Source organism: Tachypleus tridentatus, chromosome 2, assembly GCF_004210375.1.
Source record: "Tachypleus tridentatus isolate NWPU-2018 chromosome 2, ASM421037v1, whole genome shotgun sequence".
Classification (NCBI taxonomy): domain Eukaryota; kingdom Metazoa; phylum Arthropoda; class Merostomata; order Xiphosura; family Limulidae; genus Tachypleus; species Tachypleus tridentatus.
Window position 1 is genome coordinate 116,195,571 of NC_134826.1, and position 26,151 is coordinate 116,221,721.

Below are 26,151 nucleotides of genomic sequence, written 5' to 3' on the forward strand. Positions count from 1 at the left end.
TTATTAAACTAATCCCAGAAAACATAAAATTGTGTAAGATTTAAGAATGTACCCATAGATGTAGAGTGGCTAGGGTATGACAGATCTAACATGACAAGTCAAAACTCGGGCTGCTAGGAACCGACATCTGAGTACTTGGGGGATAGGATGAGGATCATGCCATTAGTAACTCAACTACAATCCAAAATCTGGTTACCAGGTGCCTACATCCATGTGGGAGTTAAAAAGAGAATCATACCACCAGCATGTTGACTACAGTCCAAAACCCAGACCACCAGGAAACAACAACAGAGTGGTGGGTAGGAAAGAGGATCATACAGTTTTTGCCTCAATTTCATGAGATTGGAGAGAATTTCAATGGGCAATTACCTATGAATGGGCACATAATAACAATGAGAAAAAATGAACAACTGATCAGGGAACCCAATATCCTGCATTTAAAAGATGTAAACCACCTCATACCAATATATAATGATGGAAACTACTCTGAGTACAGTAACATCCTGGGAATAAAGAGCATTCTGCAATAACTGAAGGGGAAGAACCATAGTAATATGCAAGTACCTAAAGCATGACCCACAACACCTATAGAGTAAAAAGAGTATAAATCAGTGAGGGAATAGAGACATCTGTGATATATGTGTGAGAACTTATGCTTAGAGTCAAAGGGGTGAACTACAATTTTGATGGCTCATTCCCATGTTACACAGTGTAGGATACCTCGTCATCTACACCAGGAATCTTAAACTTTACTAGAAGAAAATGGGATAGAGTGTACAGTGGAGAGGCCAGAGGAACAACACCGGAAATAGTGCAATAGGTGATAAAGAAACCCTATTTTGAAAAGCAGACCATACCAATGTATTCAGCACAAGGTATGGCATAAACTAGCAATATTTACTTGCTATTTCTAGGTTACATGTTGTACTCAGTCCACAGATGAGTATGGTCTGGGATAGGTAAATGTATGAAGCAAATCCATAAGTAATCTTGTGAAATACCCTATCTCCGTAGTTTGCATTGCATGGCCATGTAATTATAATATGTAAGTGGACATAGTCTTGCAAGTGCATAAGTGAATGGTTAAATTATATCTGGTTGGGCACTACTCACCACAGAGTGGGAATTAGAAAGAAAAAGAGGGACACAGTTCTGAAAAAGAAGAAGTATATATACTGAAAGGTAACTTACCCAGTCACAGTCTCATGAAAGAGTGAAGGATGGCAACAGGTAGATGATGGTACTCCAGCAAGGAAGCAGTAGTCCTACCTGAAGCAGAGAGTGAAAGATGAGCATATGAGATGGAGACCCAGTGCTCAGGATTCAAAGACCTCCAATGAATAGCAGGGTAGACATACAGGGAAAGGGAAGATGCACGACTGAAGTGCAGCCATTAGGAAGTAATGATAGGAAGAAGACAAAAAGGATCAAAAGACCAACTGAATCACAATCTAAACCAAAAGAAGTGATTTAGGTGTGACAGATTGATTCAAGACCCTAGCATTCCAAGATATATAACATGAATAAAGATGATAATACCTCAGAATGAAACAAAACAGCAACTAAAAACTATAGAATATAGCATCACAGATATCCCATGTGACACTAAAAATTACAGGACTAGCTCAAAAAAATAGACTGACTGTAAGACCTTAGTAGCAGTGGATGGTAAAGAAACTGCAGTGTCCCTCCCTAGAAGATACTAAAAGCAAAGAAGATATATGAGGAGGGAAATAACCAAAGATGACAAACACCTCAATATGGAGGGAAAGAGTAGGAGGTATCTCATACAAGTCCTGAAGTATAAGTCGAATACTGAAGAAAAAAAGATTAAAAGTAAACATTAAGTGCAGGAGTGTAGATAGGATAAAACAAAACAAACCAAATGGGGATAACATGGATAGGATTAACAGAGATACAAATGACATTAGGTCAAGAAGGTCTGCTTGATGGTAAGCTAAGGCAAAAAGAATTAAAGCCTGTCTCAAAAGAGAAACAAAAAAGATTGTCATGAAATAATGTCATGAGAAGGCAAATATACTGTGATACATATCTTATATAAAACAAAATGAATATGCTAAACAGATTATGCAGTATAGGCCCAGAAGACAATTCATGAGAAGGTAGAGAAAACTTACAAAATCTAGGTCTTCTGAAAATGGGTTCAGCCATTATAAGAGGAAGGCAAACAATATTGGGAGCAAGTAGGATAGACCCTAACTCCCCGAGAACCTTATGAACTTAATGAATGGTAAAAAAAATAAATTATAAGTTAAATGAATAGTATGAAGTATAAATTGTAACTTAAATGAAATCAATGGTAAGAAGTATTACATAAACTATAAAGAAAGATGGAAATGAAATAGTCGATATAGTGGAAATGTTAATAAATTGTATAGTGAAAGAGAGATGTATGTGATGTTATGTATAGAAAAAAAAATATTTAACCTAAGCAACCCATAAACAAACAATAACAGCCACTTACTAAGCCTAATTAAACAAAATATTTGACTCATTACTAATTAACCCATAAGCAGAATTACAGATAAATAAAAATTAACAAACACTTGTGAAGTCTAATGAAAAAATATAGAACAAAGAATATCACTAAGCACTAAAATAAAAACTCGACCAAACAGTAAGTATGTACAATATTGGGAAAAGTTTGTGTAGACCCTGGCTCAAGGGTTCTACACAAATCAAGTGAATAGAAAAAATGATAAAACATAAATAATAAAGATGAAATGATTCTATAAAATTAAGTGTAGTGAAATGTGTAGTAACAATGTAAAATGTATGGAAGAAAAAGGATATAGTTAAACTAATGACTGATGTACAAGTAAGAAGTAATTCTAAAATAAAGGCCACAGTAAACCTAAGCAAAAGGTAGAGAAGAAGATGCAACTAACACTAATTGCTAACTTGAACTGACTTTGAGTATTATCCAATCTAATGAAACTTATTTTATGTAATCCAAATAAGTACAAATAATGACATTTGGAACACTAAGTAGATATAAATTATAAACAAAGATCTAAGAAATAAAATGGGACTTACTGCTAGACTAAAATTATTTATAAAACAATTTCATCTACAACAAATAATTATCCCTACTAAAATTATGTAATTTTGGTGTTAAAGCAGTAAGTAATATTAAACCTAACAAGAAGCACTTAAAGGTCACTTTTAGTGTATTATACAACTAAGGATCTGAGAAAAGAAGTAAAGCAAAGTGAAGGGTATAACAGTTCAGAAACTTATAAAGTAATAAAAATGTTCTACTGTTAATGTGACTTACATTTTACAAATTAAATTACAATAGTGTATAAATTTATATAGATTTTTCTACACTAGAAAATGAACAGTACCATGATAGGTTTCAAATATATGGAATAGAAATTTAAGAATCTGGTATGTAGTTAAAAGTACTTTACCTGTTAGTTGTCATGCTCATAAAATAATAATTGTTGTTGATATCCAATCGGTCCTCACTAATCTTAATAAAGTGCTCCTGTGCTTGATATGCTCTAATGCTACAAGCCCCACTTACAGTTTCTGAGAAGTTGTTATAAATTGGAGATCTGGTGACTGACTCAAGACGTTTTAGTTGGCGAGAAACTGCCAAATATAGTTTCTGAAATGAAATAAATTATGTAGCAGTAATATTTGAATAATGAAAAGTTTTCAATCCAAAAGAATATTTTTTGGTGAATATCACACATATGCAACAGTACTACCTAATTATGATGTCGAATTTGAATAAAGGTAACTTGTGTTATTGACAACATATATATTCTTTAAAGCAAAAACTTATGAAATAATACAATGAAAACATCTTGTGTTTTTATTCTGAAAAATACCTGATGTGGCATATAAAATACTAGGTTAGAGACTCCATACTGAGGCATAACTTGCCCTAACTTAAGACTCAAAACTGATAGGCAGACTGTTAATGGCAGATGCTGCCTATATAGCTATACCTTTCATTGTATAGTGTGAATGACTATCACTGTAATGTCTCACACCTTAAAGTGTGAAGCATTTCACAGTTCAAATCTTGAATGTATTGAATGAGAAATGGGCAATATACATTATTTTGGCAAGTTCATATCATCAGTAATATAATAAATAAATATTAAACTGAAATTATAACACTGAGTCAATCAAAGCCAGAGAATATAAATGAAAGATTTTCAATCAATAGGTATAAAATTTTGTGTTTCAAATATAAATGTTGAGTTTAAGGCTGAAATTACTGTTTACAAGATAAAATTATATCATAAATTTAAACTCCTTGAAGCCTATAAAAGGGAAAATAGTAACTTCACATACAGACAGAAATTAATTTGCAAGGTGTGAACATAAACTGAAATCTATTATGCAGATATTATATGAAGAGTTTAAATGTTAAAAAATACAATACTTGTTCATATAAAACAAATTTTTTGCCACTTTTCACAGCTTTATGACTCTTTCATTGGTTTGTAATTTATATATCATTTTTTGTCTAATATGTTGTGAATTTAAAATGTTAAAACTGTATAACTTTCTCTCTTATCTCAAATCATCATCACACAATACTTCTGACTACAACAGAAACACACAAGGCAAATGCAACAGTTAAGCATACTGAACTTTGGACAACAGATCAAAAGAGCAATATTCAATCAAAATTATCAGAATCTCACAAGTCATTAAATACCTAACTGAATTCCATCATCAGAGATTTAGTTATACTTTATTAATATTTATTTGTGTTCAGCATATTTGTTTTTAATCATAAGGCTAAACAATGGGAACAAATATCAAACTCTGAATTTTAGTGTTAAAAGCCCTCAAACTTGCTGCTGAGCCACTGGAGTACTGTTTTAGAATAAAAAATTGACAACAATTGTGGTATTTGTAGCAGGAATGAAATCCTAAATTTTATTCTTACAGTAATTAATTAATTGTTAAGCATCAGGCCACAAACCAGTGAATTGCATCATCTACACTACCTCACCTTAAATGACTTCATTATCCAATTGTTGATTGTGATATGTATATTTAACAGCGAATTATACATAAACAATCTATAGTTTCTTTATCACAGCTGTTGACACACTCTCTTTTGCATACCTTGTTCACTCTTCAAATCACCAAAATCCAATTATTAACCTACAAATTTGATCAGTGTAACATTTTCACTCACATCAGATGAAGAAAGAATTAACATTGAGAACAAAGATCTTTGACAAGTTTTCAGCAAACATTAACACATCTTGATAAAACTGCTAATGAAAAGAATGAGGATTCTTACATGTAAATGTAGAGGATGGATTTGAGCAAGGAGGTGTGTTACACTCCTAGTAGTGGAGGGTTTTGCTACATGACGTGTCATCACGTGGAAGTACAAATTCATGTGAAAACAAATGAATTTAAGTAGAAGTCTCACAAAACAGATGACATGCAAATGTTTCAGACATTTATGCAGGACTTAAAGAGGAAAATAGCTATCTGTATATGGTAGTGAGTATTTGTTTCAGAAGAAATAGTTGCAATCTTGATTAATATTAAATTATACTTTTACACATAGAAAGAGAAAAGTAATTATATTTTAAGTTACTAATCTGATATACATGATAAAATATTACATATTTTTAACTATTTTGTACAAACTCCACTTTCAACTTTCTACTTTTCATATAACCAACTGACAAACAATCAGATCTAATAAGAAAGTAACAATCAAGCCGCAACATCTGTATTTCCAGTTTTGCTACATATATTATTTATCATTTCTAAAGATGCTGAAGAACATTCAGACATTCTTCATGCAGTTAAATGATTAAATTATCGATATTTTACCATTCATAACAATTATCCCACTCGTTTTCTATTAATTCTTAAATATGGACTTTTAACTTAAACTAATTTGAAGTTTTTATACATAAATCAATCAACCTTCTTTATAACTTACAGCTCAGTAAACTGAAAACTAAAGGCGACTACAGTATTGTAAAAAAAATGAACCAAAGGGCAATGGAAGTGAATTAATAGCAGCTTAAATGCAGTTTTTGTAAGAACAATTCCTGTTAATATTTAAAACTTAAACACAAGAGTTTTTTCCATATAAATAGGTATTGTACTTGTTGAAAACTGTATTTAAGATTTTATTAATTCACTTCTTGCCAAAACACTGAACAACCGAGCACTTAGGAAATGAATATAATTATTTGTACAGAAAGTATTTTATTCAGGAAATATTTGTCATTAATAAAAATAATATTATGCGAGTATTTAGACAGAAAAGTAAATTATGTAGCTTGTAAACTAAAGAGTGCATATAGTTTTGACTCACTAATAACATAGGCCTGCAAGGTTTTACTGTCTTAAATTTTTTCCATTTTCTACAGTAATTCCTGTATGCTGAATCTGTTATCCATTTTTCTTCATCATATACAAATATTTTACAAAATGCCACATGTACTTTGCATAAGGAAATCACTATCATTGAAATGAGTTACATTTTGTTATGCTTAAAATACTGACAACCACTAATTAATGATTTTTCTCTACCAATTGCACATGTCTTACTGATCATTCTAGAACACAAACATAATGAAAAATGTTCATCATAGCAAATAAAATAATAATTTGATGTAAGTAGGAGTTTTTCTTTCCAATTTGATAAAAATCCTTATGTGATAGAAAAAGAAAGAATATTATTTTCAAAAATCTGTATAGTTGAGTTATTGAAAAGGCATTATTAAAATCAAAACAACTTTTATGAAGTTTAAATTCGTAGGCCTGGGTAATATTAGAAGTATTTATACCTTAATGTAATACATTCTCAAAAAAATATGTTACATCAAGAATAAAATTATACTTTTTGCAAGATCTAGATAATATAAAAATAATTTTTATTTAAGTGATCCAAAGACAAATAAATGTGAAATTTAATTCACTATAATTCAAGTTAATAATCTCTGATCAAACTTATAAGCAAACGTTTTTCAAGTATTTTGAGCCACTTGTGTGTTATTTCTAATATACAGATTGTTATTTCAACATTTTCACACTATAAAGTAAATAAAATATATAATTTTCTCGATCAAAGCCTACCTTAAACTTTACTGTATACTTCATAAAAACAATCACTTTAATAAAATATTTCAGACTTTTAAGGAAATATGGAATCTCAAACTATTTCTATGTGTGAGAGAAATAAAACAATGTCAAGCAAGAAGTAATTATATCAGAAGAAAAGAAAGTCTGAATTACAGAAAATTAATGATACAAAAAATAAATCAAACTGTCAAGTACCTGAATAAAGTAGTAAACAATGCCAACTGGAATTAAAGCTACTATAAAGAAGGGATTAGTCATAGATATAACTGCAAATATTCCAATTAAAGCAAACAGGTAGTCTGTGAAACCTTTGAAACTGAGAGGGATTTGGGTGTCTACAACATCAATATCTTTACCAAACCTGCAAGAAAAAAAAGTTACTTCAAAGATAGGTGGATTTAGTACTTAATTAATTGCTGAAAAACAATTTGTCAACCAAAACCTATGTCATGACAGCATATCAAAATTATTAATGAGCAAATTTGTCATTGTACTCTTACAATGTTTAATTTAATATAAATGTAAATGAAAACTGAGAAAGCAACAATGCAATTGTACATTTAACCATTGCATAAAACATTTACACTTATACTGATAGAATGCCATTTACCATTATAAAATTGAAAACAAATCTTATTCTAAACGATATTAGAAAAAACTTATTTTTTTGCTTAAAAATTTCAAGATTACTAAATTCAACACATTAAGGTAATCAAAAAGTGTATTCAAAACATAGTTATTTAATATGTAGCATATGTGACAAATATTTTTTTAATGATTTCATACATTTTGCACAACACTTGAAGGAACTCACAAACTGACACTAGCACCTTTTAATAGAGCAATTAATTCAGAACTTGGATGCTAAGAATCCAAGTGTGGCACTGACCAAACCTATGATTAATTAAAGTGATTCATACACTCTTTAGAATACGTAACGAATTTTTATAAAATATTTCTGAGAAATAATAATACAATGATTAATTATATTCAAAAAGATCATGTATCATTCAACTGTAAGGGTAACTATGAAAGCCATTCAAGTAAACTGCTCAAAAAAATTAAAAGAACAAGTATGTTTTCTTATATAATTTATCTCAGTGTTCCAAATGTGATATTTTTATTTTTTTAGGTAATTTGCCCCATTTCAGTTCCATCTGTATCCATTTTTTAATGTGTGATGAATGGTAAAACATGGATAAATAAAATTTAAAAAAATGATCTATATCACCAAAACTGATATCCTGTATGAAACAATACTTTAAATAATTTACATGCATTTATTTAAGAAATGTTTGAAACATTCAATATCTAGTGTGATTTACATAGGCTGTGACACACTCTTGAGACTAATTTGGCACACTTCGAATCAGTCTATCGATGTTATCTTGGAGTATGGCAGCCCACTTGTCTACCAGGGGTTGTTGGAGTTCTTGTACATTTTGAGGAGGGTACTGGCGTTACTAACACATCTCAACAATATATCCTAACAATGTTCAATCGGATGTAAATCTGGAAATCTGGTGGGCCGTTCAAAAGTCTCTATTCCTTCCTTATCAAGGAAGTTCATACACAGTCTGGCGACATGGGCTCGTGCATTAACCTGCATGAGAATGACCCCATTGTTGACAGCATCAGCAAAAGGCCTCACAATGGGTCCCAGAGTTTTGTCTTTATATCATCGTGCATTTAGAGCACCCCTGTTGAGTATGAGTAAGTCCGTGTGGCCACCCAAGTATATGCCTGCCCAGACCATTACAGAACCTCTTCCATAAGCATCAACTTGCACAATGTTACAGGCAGAAAATCACTCTTCTTGGCATCTCCACACTCTTGCACGTCTATCATCACGAGACACAGTGAACTTGCTCTAGTCTATCCACAACACAGTGGCCCATTTACGATGTTCTCAGTCCAGGTGCTGACGAGCAAACTCAAATCTGGCTGCATGGTGTCGTGCTGTCAGAATAATGCCTCTTGCAGGCCGTCTGGCCCTAAGGTGTCCTTCATGCAGACGATTGTGAACTGTTCGGGTCAACACGCGTTCCAGTGGAATGCTGAAGGTCATTTCGCAGTAACTGAGCTGTAGCTAACCTGTCTCGCAGAGCAGTAGTCACAATGTAGTCTTCTCTGGCTGTTCTGCAGCAATGATGGCCTTGACCTGGTCTCCTGCCATAAGAGTTTGTCTCCTGGTAGTGTCGCCAAAGTCAATTGATGACCCTCCTTTGGGTTTGGCCACCCTCTAGCATCTGGACTGCCCTGGCCACCTCGTTCTCAGTCAGATGGTGCCTGACTGCTTGGGTACACAAGATGAAGGTACACACTGATAAAATGAGCTGAAAAAGATCCATGTTTGTGTTTGTTTCAAGAATTAATGAGGAATGCATAGTTTCACGTAACAGCCTTATATAGGGCACCTTGAGTTGTATTCTCCTTCAGTGAGGTGAGTTTTATTTGAGTTGGTTCAAACTTCACTTGCAAGCTTAAAAAATACACTTGTAGACGAATGGATATGTGTTTCATACATAAATTTGGTTATGACAAAAATATACAGAAATATGTACTTGTTCCTTTAATTTTCTTTGAGCAGTATACATCTGTATTTTCCACCAAAATATTTTTTTTTTGATTTCACTTTTTTGGTAATATCAAGCTCTCAGTGACAAGAAAAGAAAAAAATAGCCAAAGCATAACTTCATGACTGTAAGAACTATTTTAAATATATGAAATTATTAATAAAATCACATGAACTACTCTTTGCAATTTAAGAAAATGTTTTGCTTTTCCATAACTTTTGCCATCCTTGTGACTTTTTACCTATACTTATGGTTCTTGGAATATTTCTGTTGAAAATTCAGTGCCATATGAACTATTAATATTCATTCTATAATTAATTTAACAGGTTCCTCACAAACCAGAATATTTTTGTTAAAAAACAAACAAACAAACAAAAACAAGTACTCAATCAGGCTTTCCTTAATTCAAACTGAAATATTTTGAATATTTTTATTGACTAAAAAGAAGACATTTCCCACACTATTTTAGCAAGCTGCTGCAAAAGTTGTTTGAAGTGAGAGGGTGACTGACATTCCATCAGTGCATCATGAGCTTAATGGCCAAGCACACGAAATATGAAAGTCTTTAAGTGACACATAGAGGTATTCAGGAACTGTTTAGAACCATCTTGTTTAATAATGTGCAGCAAGCTAATTACAATATTATGCCTGTAACTGTTTTCAAAATGTTACTGCCTGTTCATCTTATTGCTGACTATTGTGATGTTTTGACTTTCCCCACTGAATCACTGGTGAAATTTTTCATATCTCGTTTGAAAGCTAAACATAAATAGGTTATAGCAAAAACACTAAAGGTTAGCAATTGCTCAGTTAATGATGCTAAGAATGTGGCTTTATTGATATATACTGAATTTATTCCCAACTTCATAATGCTGTATTTCATTTAAAATTTTATCAATTAACAAATGAAAATTTGTCTTGAGAAGATCCAAGACCAGCCACTTTGGGAGTTGCTGGGTTAAATTTACTTTTAATATTCAATAAATTGTAATGAAGACATCCCTTGGCTCCTGAGGGATGTGTTAAAACGTGATATAAAAGTAGAAAAGCAGAGTTAAAAAAATACAAAATTTATCATTTTCCATGGAAAACAGTTAAAAGAATAAGTAATACTATCTGTGTGTAAATTATACTAAAACTTTGTACTTCTGTATTTAAAATTTGTAAAAAAAATACATTAATACTGATAACAAATATTTAGTACTTTCAATTTTTTGTTAGAATGATATTGATTAATTACAAATGTGTTAATGCCACATGTGGACAAAAAAGCTTTTTTTCATTTACCTGAAATTCCCACTAAACATAATAAGAAAGATGGCATGCTTATAAAATAATATATATACATTTAAAATGAATAAATAACTTATGGGGAGTTAAATTCATCACAGGTATTCTGAGAATTTAGTTTTATTTTTAAAAGATGTATTTTAAAGCCATATCATACTATACACTTAAATAATTTTTTCATAAATTAGTAATGCTTTTATTTATCTTTCCACAATAAATTTTGAGGATTTTAACAAAATATGTGTGTGTGTGTGTATTGACAGCAGGATACTGAAAAATCAATTTAAACATTGTGTAGTATGCAGATACAACATAGTTTACTCTCCTTTAGTATACAGTTAATAGATACAAAATTCTTAAAAAAAAAAAAGTTCCGATTCTAGAATACTTGAAATCTGGTAGAGCTCACATGATAAATTCAACTCAAAGTGAAACTTTATCTAGCTTGTCCTATCCAGGAATTTTTCTACTGTTTCATGGGATAATTGCATTGTGTCCTTCTTAATGTTGCTTTTGGGGAATAACATGCAGTTGTTGCATAGTAAAGAAATATTTCCATATGCCAGTGCCCTTTCCTGATTAATCAGCTGTAATAAGAACATACCCTATGATGCACAGTTTTGGAAATTTTGGGAGAGATTTGTTCTAAGTTTGGAAAGATGATCTTTGTCTCTTGATCTAAGAGAGTAAAAACACACTGTGAAAATCCTGTTCTGTCTTCATTGAATTTGCACATGCTGACTGTGAAAGCTGGAGTGAAATCTTATTAATTCATTTAGTTTTACTTTCATCTTTTTCTTGCTTGTTCTATTATATTTGTGTGCTCAATTGTTTCTTTCCATGCAAAAATAAATAGTGTTTTAATTTTAAATTTTTGGACTTAATCACTGTGTTTTTCTACCTGTCACAAATCACTGCATTTTCTTTCTGCACATTATCTCCACAAGAACATCTTCTGTGTCTATACCATATCTAAACTTTCTGAATAAAACTTAAAACTAGTAATGCACATCTAATGAAATTTAGTTACCTTAAGAACATTAGTTTTAAAAGTATTGTAAAGTTTTGTACTTATACACAGAAATCACTAAAAGTGTATTGTGTATTTACACTTCTTTCTTTATTTCTCATTCTAGTAAGTGTCTGCTTTTCACAAATAAAAGTAATGAAAAATTAGGAAATGTTCAAAAATTTTTCTGCAAGAATTAAACAAGAAAATTATTACAATAGTTACAAAATTGTTTAAGACTAGATCTTCACTGTAAGAAAGAATCTATTTTAAACCTATTTTAAATTATTTTAAAATTATTTTAAATTATTATTAAATCTATTTTAAAGTGCAGGTATAATTATACTCACAATTAAGCTATCTTTTCATTATTTTTAAGTATTTTTAAAGGAACTGAATTTATTATCGGGAATTCTTTTTAACTTTTAAAAATAAGATTTAAAATATTTTTATAGTTATTGAAAATATTTAGCCAGTTCTGCTTGCCTCAAATTATTGGACAATATGCCCTTCTTTTGGATCAATAAATTTCTTCTTACCTATTTGTGGAATAATTGAGAAACATTTCATAGTAATGATAAGATTTCAATAATTGAATATTTAATAGTCATCAATAGACTTGCTTAGTTGATATGTGAAATTAAGCATGTAAACATAATCACTAAATTAATACAGAAATGCATTAAGGATCATATTAATTTAGAAACAATCATTATACTATAGTTTCAAATGCTTCTAAAGGATCAAACTCAAATGATGAATAGAGACTTCAGTACTAATAATTAGGCAAGGGAAATATATTTTCTATAAATAAAGAAGTTTTTTTTTTTCATTAGTCTGTAAGAAATCAAATGTAATCAAAAGAATATGTTTTACCATAACATTTTTATGGATGAATGATATTCATAATAGGGTTATAAAGTGCTCTAGAAAGAATTATGCAAATTTTGATTAGGCTGTTAATACCTGTTGAGGATGCGGCCAATTGGAGTGGTATCAAAAAAAGACATTGGAGCTCGTATAGTAGACTCTAACATTTTGTCATGAAGGCCACGAGAAGCTTTTACAGCACCAAATGCTAAGAAAATTCCACTAAATAAAACAGATATTCCTGCAAGAAAGAAAATTCAAAATACTTGAAATTCTATGCAGTGATTTGGCCTTCTAATGTAGTAATTTCATTAAAAGTAATTCATTAACCTGTTTATAACTGCTATTATCAAGGATATATTAAAATTCAGTATTTTTATGGCAAAGAGAAAAAAGCAAATACAAATCAAAAGTTATAATTCTCCTATACTGAAAATGTGTTTCCAATAGACACTTCTCTCTTCTCACAAGATTAGTTATTCTCATCTTCTTCTACATGCAAATGTTTTCTTTATGCATGCCATAAGTATTCTGCTTCCTTCTACCGCAATTGAATGATTCCAACATGTCTCTCGTATAAATCATCATGTGTCAGTTCTCTACCAGTGATAGCATGATATACATGACACATATGACTACCTCTATATGCCTCTACCAAGCCCTCCAGTGGCTCAGGGGTATGTCTGTGGACTTACAATGCTAAAAACCAGGTTTCAATACCCCGTGGTGGGCAGAGCACAGATAGCCCATTGTGTAGCTTTGTGCTTAATTCAAAACAACAACAGCAACAGCCTCTACTGAATTATTATTTTGTGGCTTAGCAGAAGACTGTAAACACCAGACTGAGGAAAGTGGAGAGGAAAAGTGTATGGTGTAAAAGAAGGAAAGTACCTATCAAATATACATTTTTAGTATGGGAAAAATTATAACTTCTGATATGGTACTTTTCTTCACTCACAAGTTTAGTTAGAATTCCACATTGAGTAGGTAGCAGGACTAGTGTAAGGGAATTACAGAAGCACTTCTTGAAAGTGTCAGAAAGATACCTCTAGCAATGAGAGAGTCAGATCCAAAAATCTGTGCAAAGTCACTAGAAAATAATGAGATCTTAAGACCACTCCATCTGATATATTTGGTTAGGGGGAAAAGATGATCTGCTACAAGATTGAAACCACCTAAAATTTGACATGTAATGAGATGAGTACCATGTGTATGTGCTCAATATAGTATATCCAACATCTCACTTGATATGCAATACCATTGAAGAATTGTTGAGGACAATGATATACAAAGATCTACAGGCCAATAACCTAAAGCTTCCTGGTGATTGACATATGCATCCTAGCCTTAAAGTGATGAATCTGTGAAAAGATATAAATCCAGATGAGAATAAGGAAGCAGGATGACCTCTGGTATATGGGCTTTGTCAAACCACCATCAGGGTAAGAGAAAAAGTAACAGAAGCTGACAAGGAATCCCAAGCAAGGTTCCACTGAATGGATTGCATGTGTGCATGACTGAGGAAAATCCAGTGACATAATTGAAAACCACATCCTCAAAAGCAATATAGCCTCTCAAACAGAAACTGAGAAAGTTGAAAGGATGTGTTGAACTAACAGTCCCAGGGAATGAAGCTGTAGAAGAGAAGGTTGGGCCTGACTGAAATGAGTATTGAAAAAGACACCTAAGTGACTGAGATATTGGGTAGTTTGGAGGAAGGACTTCACCAACTGATGAACTAGCCTGCCTGAGCAGTCACTACAAGGAGCTGAAAAGTATGGTTGGTCAACTCCAGTTGAGATCAAGCCAGCTGTCTGTATAATGATAGAATTTCAACCTCAAAAAATGAATATAGCAAACAAAACATAAGGGGTGGATGCAAGCCCAAAAGGTAAAGTGAAAATTGAAAATTGATAAACCACCCCATGCTGAATGAACTGAAGATATGAATGAGACCACAGTGACATAGGGATGTGAAGATAAGCATTGACAATGTCCAATTGGTCAGCTAATAGCCCAATAAAATACCCACTGTAGAGTAAGAAATGACTCCATAGTGAAATGAGACAGTTGAATGAAGCATTTGACACTGAAATAAAAACTGGTGAAGGATGTAGAATAAGTTTGATGATCTGTTGAGATAATAGTTCCTAAACTACCTCCAATAGTTGCTGGTTGATCATGGGATCCCAAGACTGAGAAAAGGAAACAGGTATGGGATCACGTATCTTTCTAATAACATTTGAAGAAACCAATGATCCTTGACTTAAGGAAGTCATGATGATGAAAATCAGCAAGCCCAGCTCCCACCAAACTAAAACCCACCAGGTTGTCACTGATACTATTAGTGATGAGACAAGGTATCCAAGAAGAGATAAGAGTTGGGAAGGGTAGGGATGGGAAATGGTAACAGGTGTAATGTTGGACACTGACTGAAATAAACAGGCAACAAAGGTTGGAAAGGGTAGATTTTTGTTGTAATGATGGTACTCATGATTCCAAAGACTCAGGAATTGGGTCAAAGATGTATCACTGCAGAAAAGAAGCCATACATAAATCCTGAAAATAAAATTATGATAAGTGGACACGAGTTAAGGTTGCATCACAATGTATAATGTCCCAACAACAGAGAAATGATGTATGTAAAGCCAAAGATGACAAATGAGCCAATGTGGAATAAAGAAAGGAGAGGACATCCACAGAAAACCCCTCAAAATGTAGCTACAGAGAGAAGATGGATGGTAGGGAGACACCACAAAAAGAGTTGTGAAGGAATGATGAAGACAGGAAAATTGGGCATGGGTCAGACTCACAGGAAATTCAGAGAAAGTACCAAATAAAGGTGAAATGGATCATAACAACTGATGGTGCAGAAAAAAAACAATCTGCATGATGATATGCAAGATCAAACTGATCCAAAGCCCATGGAGAGGCCTAACATGCTAATCCCATCACTTAATGTGAGGAGGCAAATTAATTACATAGTAAGGAAGGAAGTGATTTATAAGAAATAGGGGAAAGGGATAAAACATCACATAACTGAGAAATGAAATCCAAATAGACTATATTAAGCCTGACTACTCAGAGAGAGCATGGGAAGGCACAACAAAGTCTGGAAGTGGAAATAGGTGACCCAAGTCCTTGTCTATCTTAGCATGGAAGGTTCAGAGACGGAGGTTGTCCCATGTAATATTCAATCTCCAAGTGAATAAATGAACATAAATCCACCACCAAGTCACTTGCATTTGAGGCCTGAGATATAGTGCTAGTCATAATTGCAACTTCAAAGTGATAACATTATCTTCTGAATACATAATGAGAAAGAGTCAGCGAATAATTGAAAGCATAACTAATAATATGACTGTATTAAACTGGGATTAAAGTGATGTTAAGAAAAATCTTAATAGAATCTAGAAATTAAAATAAATGAATATAACTTCTTGAGTATATTAAAGATAAATGCAAAACTTTAAACTAACAAAAAAGGAACACATCCAAGCATAAGTTCTGCCAAATGAAAAGTAACAATATAGTAGAAACGAGCAGAGGGAGTCGTCACATAAATATATCACACTCCTATAGGCAAAGAATTGATGCAGAAAACTTGTGGAATACAGAAAGAAATAATTTACATATAAAGGGAAGTATTGGGTGAGAATAGCTAGTTTTGTAAGAAGATGGAAGTATTGTATCAGAAACTCTTGATTTATTGATATGCTATAATTTTATTATCTTTTACTGGCTGTGTGGTATTCAGTTCCATTGATATCCAGGAAAAAAGTTCCTGTAAATTAAAAAACAGATTCAGGAAAGGTAGTGTGCAAAGATTTATTTTAAACACAAATATCAAAGGAAAGAAAAATACACATCTGAAGAAATAAACAGGACAAAGGCAATACTATACTGTACTTTCGACAGGAACAAAAACAAAAGAAATAACGATTTACTACTGAAATTCAGACAAAACAAAATTCAGATAAAAGTAAGGTATATTAGAATACAATACTGCATACATCACCAATTTGTAGAACAACATTTACATTGAGAAAAAACTCCAAATCCTAAAAGTTTGTAAAGGAATATGTGCTACCCCTTGAGATACACCCACCTTTTGTGGGGGCAGATGGGTTTGACACACAAAACAGCCTAAGGAATAAGAGTTTCTAGCTTTTGGATATGCAAATTTACCTGATTAAAAGAATTATATACATATTTACAAACTTTTCATATACATAGAACAAGAGTGTCATACTTCATCCAGAATACCTGCATGTAAATATAGGAAAATTATCCAAGTATGTCTGACTAAAGACATCATTGAAAACTATATTTTTAATGTTGTAACTAAGATGTTGGTTAGAGGAAGTTGTTTGTTGTAATAATAACTTTAAGATCAAAATATTAAGGCCTAGAAAGTACTAAATATTTTGAAATGAGATTTTCTAATACATTCAAGAGTAAATTATAAATACAGGGTTCAGTCAAGCATCATAAAGATAGATGTGAAGATTGCAGAGCTGTTTAAAGATTGTAGTAATTTATAGCTAGTTCAGCAATTCCTTCAATGTTTTTTTATGTTTCAGACAAGAAGTGGTGCAAGTAAGTTTATCCTTTACATTAAGTTAATACAATTAGTGTTGTTTGCAAATCTGGTAATAAATTCCACAGTGTTTAAACTTTAATGAAGAAATCAATTAATTGATTTTCATTTACATGGACTGAACTTTGAATTATTTTATTAGATGATGTAAAACAACCTGTCAATGAAAGAACAGTGTTACACCAACAGAACAAAAACTAGTCATAAAAAGATGAAATTCATGATTACATAAGTTATTAATTCTCAAAGCTAAAAATAAATAAAATTATTAGACTGAAAAAGGTTCAGGTGAGTATACAATTCCATTTTCACAGTGTCTATTCTGTGGGAGGATTTAATCTTGTAAATAATTTCAATATATACTGTAAAAAGTCTTAGTAATTTTAAAAAAGTATGGCTCTTGGTTTTCCAGAATTGAAAAAATGATAAAAAATTATTTCTGCAAATGATATTAATAAAACTACACAAATAATGTTTAAAAATATATTAATTTAAGTTTAAAACATAAAAAGCAATTGGCAAAGTATAAGGATAAACTTATGGGTTAAATTAAAAATATTAATGGAAACTACCTTGAGCTGCTCCTAACAATCCATATATAGTTAACCTCCAATTACGAACAGCTATATTTTGAGTCCCATCAGGTAACGGTTCATCATTACTCCAGGCACTTAACCACAGATTTGCACCAGCCTAAAAATTCCATGTGTTTAATTTAATATAAAGGTCTAATAATGTTCAATGTCAAAATAAAATTCTTGTTATTAATACACTGCTGGCCAAAATCTTAAGGCATATGAAAATTAAAAAAAAAAAAGCATTTTGTGTTTGTTAGATTCAATCACTTATTTGAGTAGAGCTTCGAAAGATGAAAATAAGAAAAGTAAAAATAAAAACATATAAAAAAATATATTTTTTCTTTATGTTCATTCGCCTTAAGATTTTGGCCAGCAGTGTTTTAAGTGCTTGGCTGTATAATATGGCACTTTGGTTTAACAAACTTGTATTCCTCTGTGCTGATAATGTTATATTCACCATCAACAGATACAGCACCAACAAAAACTTCAATTTTTCTATTTTTTTAACACTGTTTTTTCTAAAACGTTACTGGCAAATTCCTACAGATAAATATTACAGCTGAAATCTTATAATTGCACCAATCTCTTACATCCCATTCAAAGACATAAGTGCAAGCTCATGTGAAATGAACAGCATAAAACTTTACCCACACTAGGACCACAAAAAATATGTGTGAAATGGCAAAATAACATCTCAAAACATTTATGATTATCTATAAAATGAACAATATTTTTTAAGCCTTACACAAAATTATTTTAAATATTGTAAGAGTAAAGATTTTTAAGTTAAAAACATTACATTATGCTGGAAGTAAACTACAGTTTGATTTACGTTTTTCTTTCATTAAAGATATGCATAATATACGTATGTGAACAGTAATGTGCAAATTTATTACAACACCCCACTGAAAATCCTGTGGTTTTGATGTATTTTGCTTAAGAAATAAAATATCTGTAGTTTAAAATGTTGGATAAAGAATCAAAATAGGTTAATTTTCTGCCTTTTCCATGAATTTAATATGCCACACACTTAATTAATTAAAAACTAAGTGAAAAGCAACACATAGCCAAATATGATTAAGCATAGTAGATTTATTATGAGAAATCTAATTTAAATATAAAGTGGTGATATATTGTCACATTATTGGGAAGTTTACCAATTACTACTTCATACTTGATAATGACAATAATTTCAAGAATGCTGCAGAAATGTGGCTTTTGGGAAAGAGTAGTAGCATAAAAGCTCTTATTGTATGAGGAGAACATAGAAAACAAACTACGTTTTGTAAAATAACATGTATATATATCCTGGTGTTTGAAATAGTGACACAAGGTAAGCAGTTTATTTCAAAGAGTCAGTAATAAGTTACAGATGAACCTTACCCCAACAGTCAAACTTTGTGATAATTTTGGAGTGCCTTAGCTACAAATGATGTTGGCCCTCTTCCAAAAATTCAATGAAATCATGGATTATCAAAACAGTACATCATATACTAAATTACCATGTTATATTCTCTGGAAATAATCTTATGAAGCAGAATTTCATATTTCAAGATGATGATCCTAAACAATTTCAAGATATGTTGATCTTGTTGGAAAAGAAAGAAAACTCATGAGATTTTCAGTTAATGGAATTGACACAAAATAGTCTCGACTTTAACCAAAGAAATAAATTTGGAATTTGCTGGACTCCACACTTGACAAAAGTATCAACTGTACAAAAGAAAGTCCCTGAAAACAGCTGCCAGAAAAATAGTGAAATTGCACCAGACTTTGGGAAAATTCATAGATACAATGCCACAAAAATGCCAAACTGTTATTTAAACACACTACATATTAACATTAAAAAACTTAGACATTACCTGATACTAAGTTTGTAATAGTTTCCTATATAATTAAATAATTACAAATTAAATTCTATAACTAATCTAAGACTATTTTGTGTGTATAGCTCATAAAGTAAAGTTTTTGAATTGTTTTTATGCATTTGGACACTACTCTATGTATATTTTATTCCAGTAATTTCATACACCTACCTCACAAAACTGAAACATCACAACTCCTAAGATGGAACAAAAGGCAATAGGATAGGTCATGTTCTTTAGGTAGCTAAAGTAGACACTAGCTTTAACCTATAACCAAATAAATTTTATTTAATTAAAATTTAAAAAAGAATATCATATAATACATTTATATTTTCTTAAAATAAGTAAGCATATACCATTAAAATTTTTAAACCTACACAAACATCTACCATATAAGCAGACATTTATCAATAAACTTTCTAACAGTGTAAACTTTGGCTGACCAACTTTTCAACCACTTAGTTTGATGGCAAAACACTAGTTTTGTAGCAAAGTTATAAATGAGAATTTAAAACTGAATCAAAGAAAGCAAATTAGATGTCCCAGAGGTTTTAAAACAATATATGTGTGAAATGTACCAACTGTAAAATCATAATATGCTGCCTCTTAAGTATACATTTGTTACAGATTGCAATTCAGTGTCACATACTTAAGCAAATTTTTAACCTTACCTTTAAGTAAAACATTAAAAAGTCACCAAAAACTTAAAAAAATATTTCAAAGCTTGAGATTTGATTTAAATATTTCAAATACTATTTTGGCTAAATATTTTATATTTGGAAGTATTTTGAAAACAAAAATAAAATATTTTTTTCTTTTTTTTCAACCTTTCCAACTTCCATTTTTTCTTCTTGTATTAACATAGCACCCTTTTGTTTGCTAATTAACTCCTCTTCTTCATCCTTTAGTTCTTCAGAATCAATAGAAAGCAACAGGCTAAGAGCCTCTCTGTCATGTAGAAAATTTTTTGACCTCTGCAAAACTTCACTTTCATGTGAAGCTTCATGAAGGTATTCATAAGTTTGTCTGTAATACATCAGAAGTGAATATTACAAATAGAAAACTTAAATTACTGAAGTTCAATGCCTAATCTATAAAAATAATTATTTTAAAGCTAACAAGTTTCCCATTATTAATTTCTAATGCAAAACTAATATTGATAATCAGTATTTTCAACATAATCAAATGTACCTTCCTCAGTTTCTCACATAAATATTGTTGAGGTATTTACTTTAAAAAATAACAACAAAACAGCAATTAATGCAAAATATGTTTAACTCATTGGAGCACCATCATTACTAGTATTATATTATTTTAAAACTTAACTGTGGAAGCAGGTTTATATGTAACTGAAAAGTGAATTAATAAATAAATAAATTTTGGAACATTTAATGTTTAAAAAACAATTTACCTGATTATATCAATTGTGAGTTTTTCACAAAGAACCTACAAACATATACTAAATTAATGCTGGTACAGTACTGGTTCTGTAAAATTCATGAAATGAGGTCATATTTAATATCTTTCCGATTATCTATAAACATTAGAATAAACAATAACAGTTGCAGATTTTTTTTTTATTCTAAGTAACTAATACATGGGTAACAAAAGTCATGCTACACAACCAACCCTCCAATAAGCCATGGATATAAATGTAATAACAATGAAATAGTAATGATGGAATATTTCATTAAATTATGATATTAATATTTGATCAAAATAATTTTTTTCATTCTCAAATGGAGATAAAGTAAGGGAGTATAAGCTCACATTAATGTCTGGGAGAGCAACATATCCAGAAGGAATGCCTAAGCAAGGCAAGAATAGGGGAGTTAAAAAACCAAATGGTATTGGGAAGAATGAAAGGCTGCTCAATATCTAGAGAGTGAGAAGAATGAAGACTTATGGTTAAAGAGCCAGGTGAAAAATTCCACCACATAAGCCATGGGAGGCTCGTCAGCAGGAAGTCCCCTGGTGTACACCAACTGTGAATTACTTTCCACTTGTACTGACACACCTCCATGGAAGATGGATGGATGGAAGCAGCTACTGAGGAAGCAACTCAGCATATAAACCAGATCATCTTGCCAAGGACCAGAGAAATTTCAGACATGAAGATGCAGGACATAAAGGTTGGGATGTAGGAAATATATGGTGACAATAAACCCACCAATGGCAAACACCCCTTAAAATAATATATTCAGTCAGGGCACAAAAGATGATCCATGATCAGATTGAAAGCACCCAGCACATGACATGCAGTGAGGTGAAAGTGATACATATGGACCCAGTATAATAGATCCGATGTCTGAAAACATAGATCTCTGGAATGTGCCTCCTTAGTGGTGATATGAGCCACCACTGCAGAATTGTCTCAATGAATCATCATCAGATAATGTCGGGTGAGAGGAAGAAAGTGGTGCAACACTCAACATATGTTTGGAAGTTCAAGAACATCGATATGCAAAGAGCTTTCATCTGGATCAACAGCCTAAAGCTTCCTGATGATTGATCCACATTCCTCCATTCCTGAAGAGTTGTGTCTCTGAAAAGATGCAGATCCAGATGTGAGGGAATAAGTGCCAAAACATAGGCAAACTTTAGAGGCAGAAAAAGACAATCAAAGTCTCTGTCAACCTGCAAAGGCTTAGCTGGCTCAGGAGGAGCCTGAGTAATGTCAGAGGACAAAGGTTGGCCCATGTGACTTAATCTCTCAACATATAAAAGCACATAAATCCATTGTTGGGTTGCTCATACCTAAGCCTGAGAAAAATGCTGGTTGGAATTAATTGCACAGGAAAGGTTCACCAAATTCGAGTGCAGAAACAAAACGACTATAATTAAGTAATTAAATACTAATACAGGAATGAATGAAAGCAAAGTAAGTTAAAAACTAACCACTTCATGAGGAGAACATGGAGCATTAAGCACACAAAAGACCAGTGCCAAATGAAAAGTTATAGTTTAGTAGAGGAGTGTAGAGGGAATCAAATGCATCACATGAGCATATCATTATCCTATTGGTTAGGAAGTGACATAAGTTGATTTGTATGATTGACATTTTGGAATATAGTGTGGGGCAGAAAACTTGTGATATGCATTAAGAAAAAGTTTCCATATAGAGAGCAGCAATAAACGAAAATAACTAATCTTGTTATAGGTGTAAGTACAGTCTCAGAATCTTAATTTTTCACTTAACAAAATGCACAGTATGATTTATTAAAAAAGTTTTGACACTATTTCTTATTAAACTTTGCATACCTCTTTTCCTGAGGTCCATCCAAACTTTCGTCCTGTACTTTGTTTAAATTTTGCAAAATCAATTCTGCAAAAAGTCCTTTTCTGTTCATCAAGTCTGAGTAAGAGCCCTCATCCTCAACCAATCCATCTTTCATGACTATAATATTGTCTACTTCAGGTAGCACTGACAAGTTGTTTGTGACCAAAACACATGTCTAGCATTTCAAAGGATTCTGAATTAATGTTTTTTTCTTTATTTTATAGTAGTTCTTTTTTCATTTTGAAAAACTGAAATAACCAACAAATGTTAATTTTCCAGATAAACCAAAACAAACACTTTTACCTCTCAGTAAAATAAAACTGCTTGTACTACTGACAACTGTACTAATTGTTATGAATATATGTACATGAAAGGGTACTATATTGCACAAAAGGTTGTGTAATACTTACAACCTACATTATGTTATGGCACTGAATTTTTTTTTTGTACTAAAATACTATTATTGGGTTAGGTCTCATTTTGTTGGAAAACATTGTACACACTAAAGACAAGGAAAATACATGAATTATCTATGTAACCACAGCTAGCTCAATTTCATTTTTTGAATCTAAATCCTAACAATATCCGAGTTTTATGCCCTTCCAAACAAATCCAGTTTGATCCAGACTGTGGAATGATCTGGAAACCCAATCACACAGATGTTCATCCCCATTGACAATTAGTTTTCTCATGCACAGTACTTGAATATATGAAAATTGGTATCTACCCTTGAGCTAACACATGCATTTGTATATTTGGGTGTTTTGTTATATTGCTTTCATACATGTTATATGTCTTCACAATTTTGTTACATTATAATTATGCCATCATTGCCAACCAAGCACATAAAAATACCTGACTAAGAATACCTATAAATAGATTCACTCTAAGGTTAGCGTGGTCACAACTGCAGCCTCCAACACTCTAAGCAACGCTTATCTAGATAAACCATGTAATGCAAATATGAATGTTCAGTGCTCTCCTACCAACAGTTCCAGATGCTTAAAATCTAAGAATGGAGAAATCTTGATGGATAAAAGAGATATACTTAACAGATGGTCAGAATATATTGGGGAACTATATAACGACAACAGAAGCCCAACCCCACACAGAAATAGACACAGAAGGGCTTCCAATTATGCCTGATGAAGTGGAACATGCAATGAAGAAGATACATAAAGGCAAAGCAGCTGGTCCAGACGACATACCCATTGAACGTTTATTAGCCCTAAAAGAAGTGGAAATCCAGGAAGTGACAAGACAACTGAACACTATTTATGACATGGGTGAAATACCGGAAGACTTTAAAAAATCAGTCTTTATTGCATTACCGAAAAAGGCCGGAACAACTGACTGTGAACAGCACAGGATAATTAGTCTAATGAGTCATCTTACCAAGGTTCTTTTAAGAGTGCTCATGTCTAGAATGAGGAATAAGATAAGACCAGAGATTTCTGATACTCAGTTTGGATTTATAGCCGATAAGGGCACTAGAAATGCAATTTTCGCTCTAAACATGCTCATGGAAAGATCACTGGAAGTACAAAAGGATTTATATCTATGTTTTATCGATTATTCTAAAGCCTTTGACAAAGTGAGACATGGTGACCTATTCAACATGTTGTCAGACCTGAACATCGATGCTAAAGATCAAAGAATCCTTAGAAACCTTTACTGGCAGCAAATGGCAGCTATCAAAATTGAAAATGAATTGAGTGAATATAGACCAATTGAAAGAGGGGTGAGGCAGGGATGTGTATTTTCACCAGATCTTTTTAACTTATACAGTGAAATAATCCTATGAAACATCAATGAACATCAGGGGGTCAAAGTAGGTGGATGCAATATCAACAACTTGCGGTACGCTGATGACACAGTCCTCATTGCGGACTCCGAACAAAATCTACAGACTCTCCTCACAACAACAGTAGACGAGAGTGAAGAAAAAGGCTTGCAGTTAAACGCAAAGAAAACAGAGTGCATGGTTATCTCAAAACAATCAATTACACCCACATGTAGCATAATCAGCAAGGATGTGAGAATAAAACAAGTCGAAAACTTCAAATATCTTGGATATACTATAACATCAAATGCAAAGAGTGACACAGAAATAAAGAAAAGAATTGCAATGTCCAAGGATACTTTCAATAAAATGAAGTCCATATTCACAAACAGGAACATAACAAATGTCACTAAAATTAGCACCTTGAAATCATATGTATGGCCTGTTCTCTTATATGGCTGTGAGAGCTGGACACTGAACAAAGATACAGAGAAAAGATTAGAAGCTGCTGAAATGTGGTTCCTTAGAAGGATGCTAAAAATATCATGGACTGAAAGAAAAACAAATGTGGAAGTCATGGAACTGGCAGGATACAAAAGGTCCCTCATGAAAACTATAAGAAAGAGACAAATGGAATTTCTAGGACACATCTGTAGGAAGAATGGGATAGAGAAACAGATGCTATGTGGAAAAATAGAAGGGAGGAAAAGCAGAGGGTGTCAAAGAACTAAATCTATCGACAGCCTCAATAACTATGTTACCAAGAACTCAATGAGCAACATCGAGTTGATAAGGAGGATTGACAACAGAGAAGTCTGGCATGCCATGGTCGTCGATGTCTGCCGCAGATTTGACACATGAAGAAGAAGACCAACAGTTCCATAGCTTATACTCTGTATTTGTTAAAAACGTTCATTTGTTTATAACTCCTGCTAAAATTCCACATTATCTGGAAACAACAACTCCATGCAACTCCATGCAGCCCACAGAATTCATTCCAACCACAGTATAACCTCAGCTATCTGTTTATGCTTGGTCACGACTTTAACAAAGTTAGTTGAGGTTATACTTAATCAAGGTGTACCCTACAGTATTTTCATTTTAGTGCCAAACGTCTCTGACATTGACCAACTACTCTTTAACATGCCAAATCTGTCAATCAGAGTACCTCTCAGTCCAGTAAGCTTTTT

General features: G+C 32.2%; 1 protein-coding gene across 2 annotated transcripts in view; it reads right to left on the minus strand.

Annotated features, from left to right (window-relative positions):
• Positions 1-26,151, minus strand: part of LOC143244898 (multidrug resistance-associated protein 1-like) — a 113,045-nt gene that overhangs the window by 23,172 nt on the left and 63,722 nt on the right. For both annotated transcript variants that reach the window (XM_076490386.1, XM_076490388.1), the window contains exons 18-24: positions 23,160-23,353; positions 20,726-20,924; positions 20,070-20,165; positions 18,028-18,148; positions 12,952-13,096; positions 7,306-7,471; positions 3,435-3,634 (exon numbers count right to left, since the gene is read on the minus strand). In XM_076490386.1, the coding sequence (XP_076346501.1) occupies positions 3,435-3,634; positions 7,306-7,471; positions 12,952-13,096; positions 18,028-18,148; positions 20,070-20,165; positions 20,726-20,924; positions 23,160-23,353 (1,121 nt within the window). The remainder of the gene's footprint in view (positions 1-3,434; positions 3,635-7,305; positions 7,472-12,951; positions 13,097-18,027; positions 18,149-20,069; positions 20,166-20,725; positions 20,925-23,159; positions 23,354-26,151) is intronic.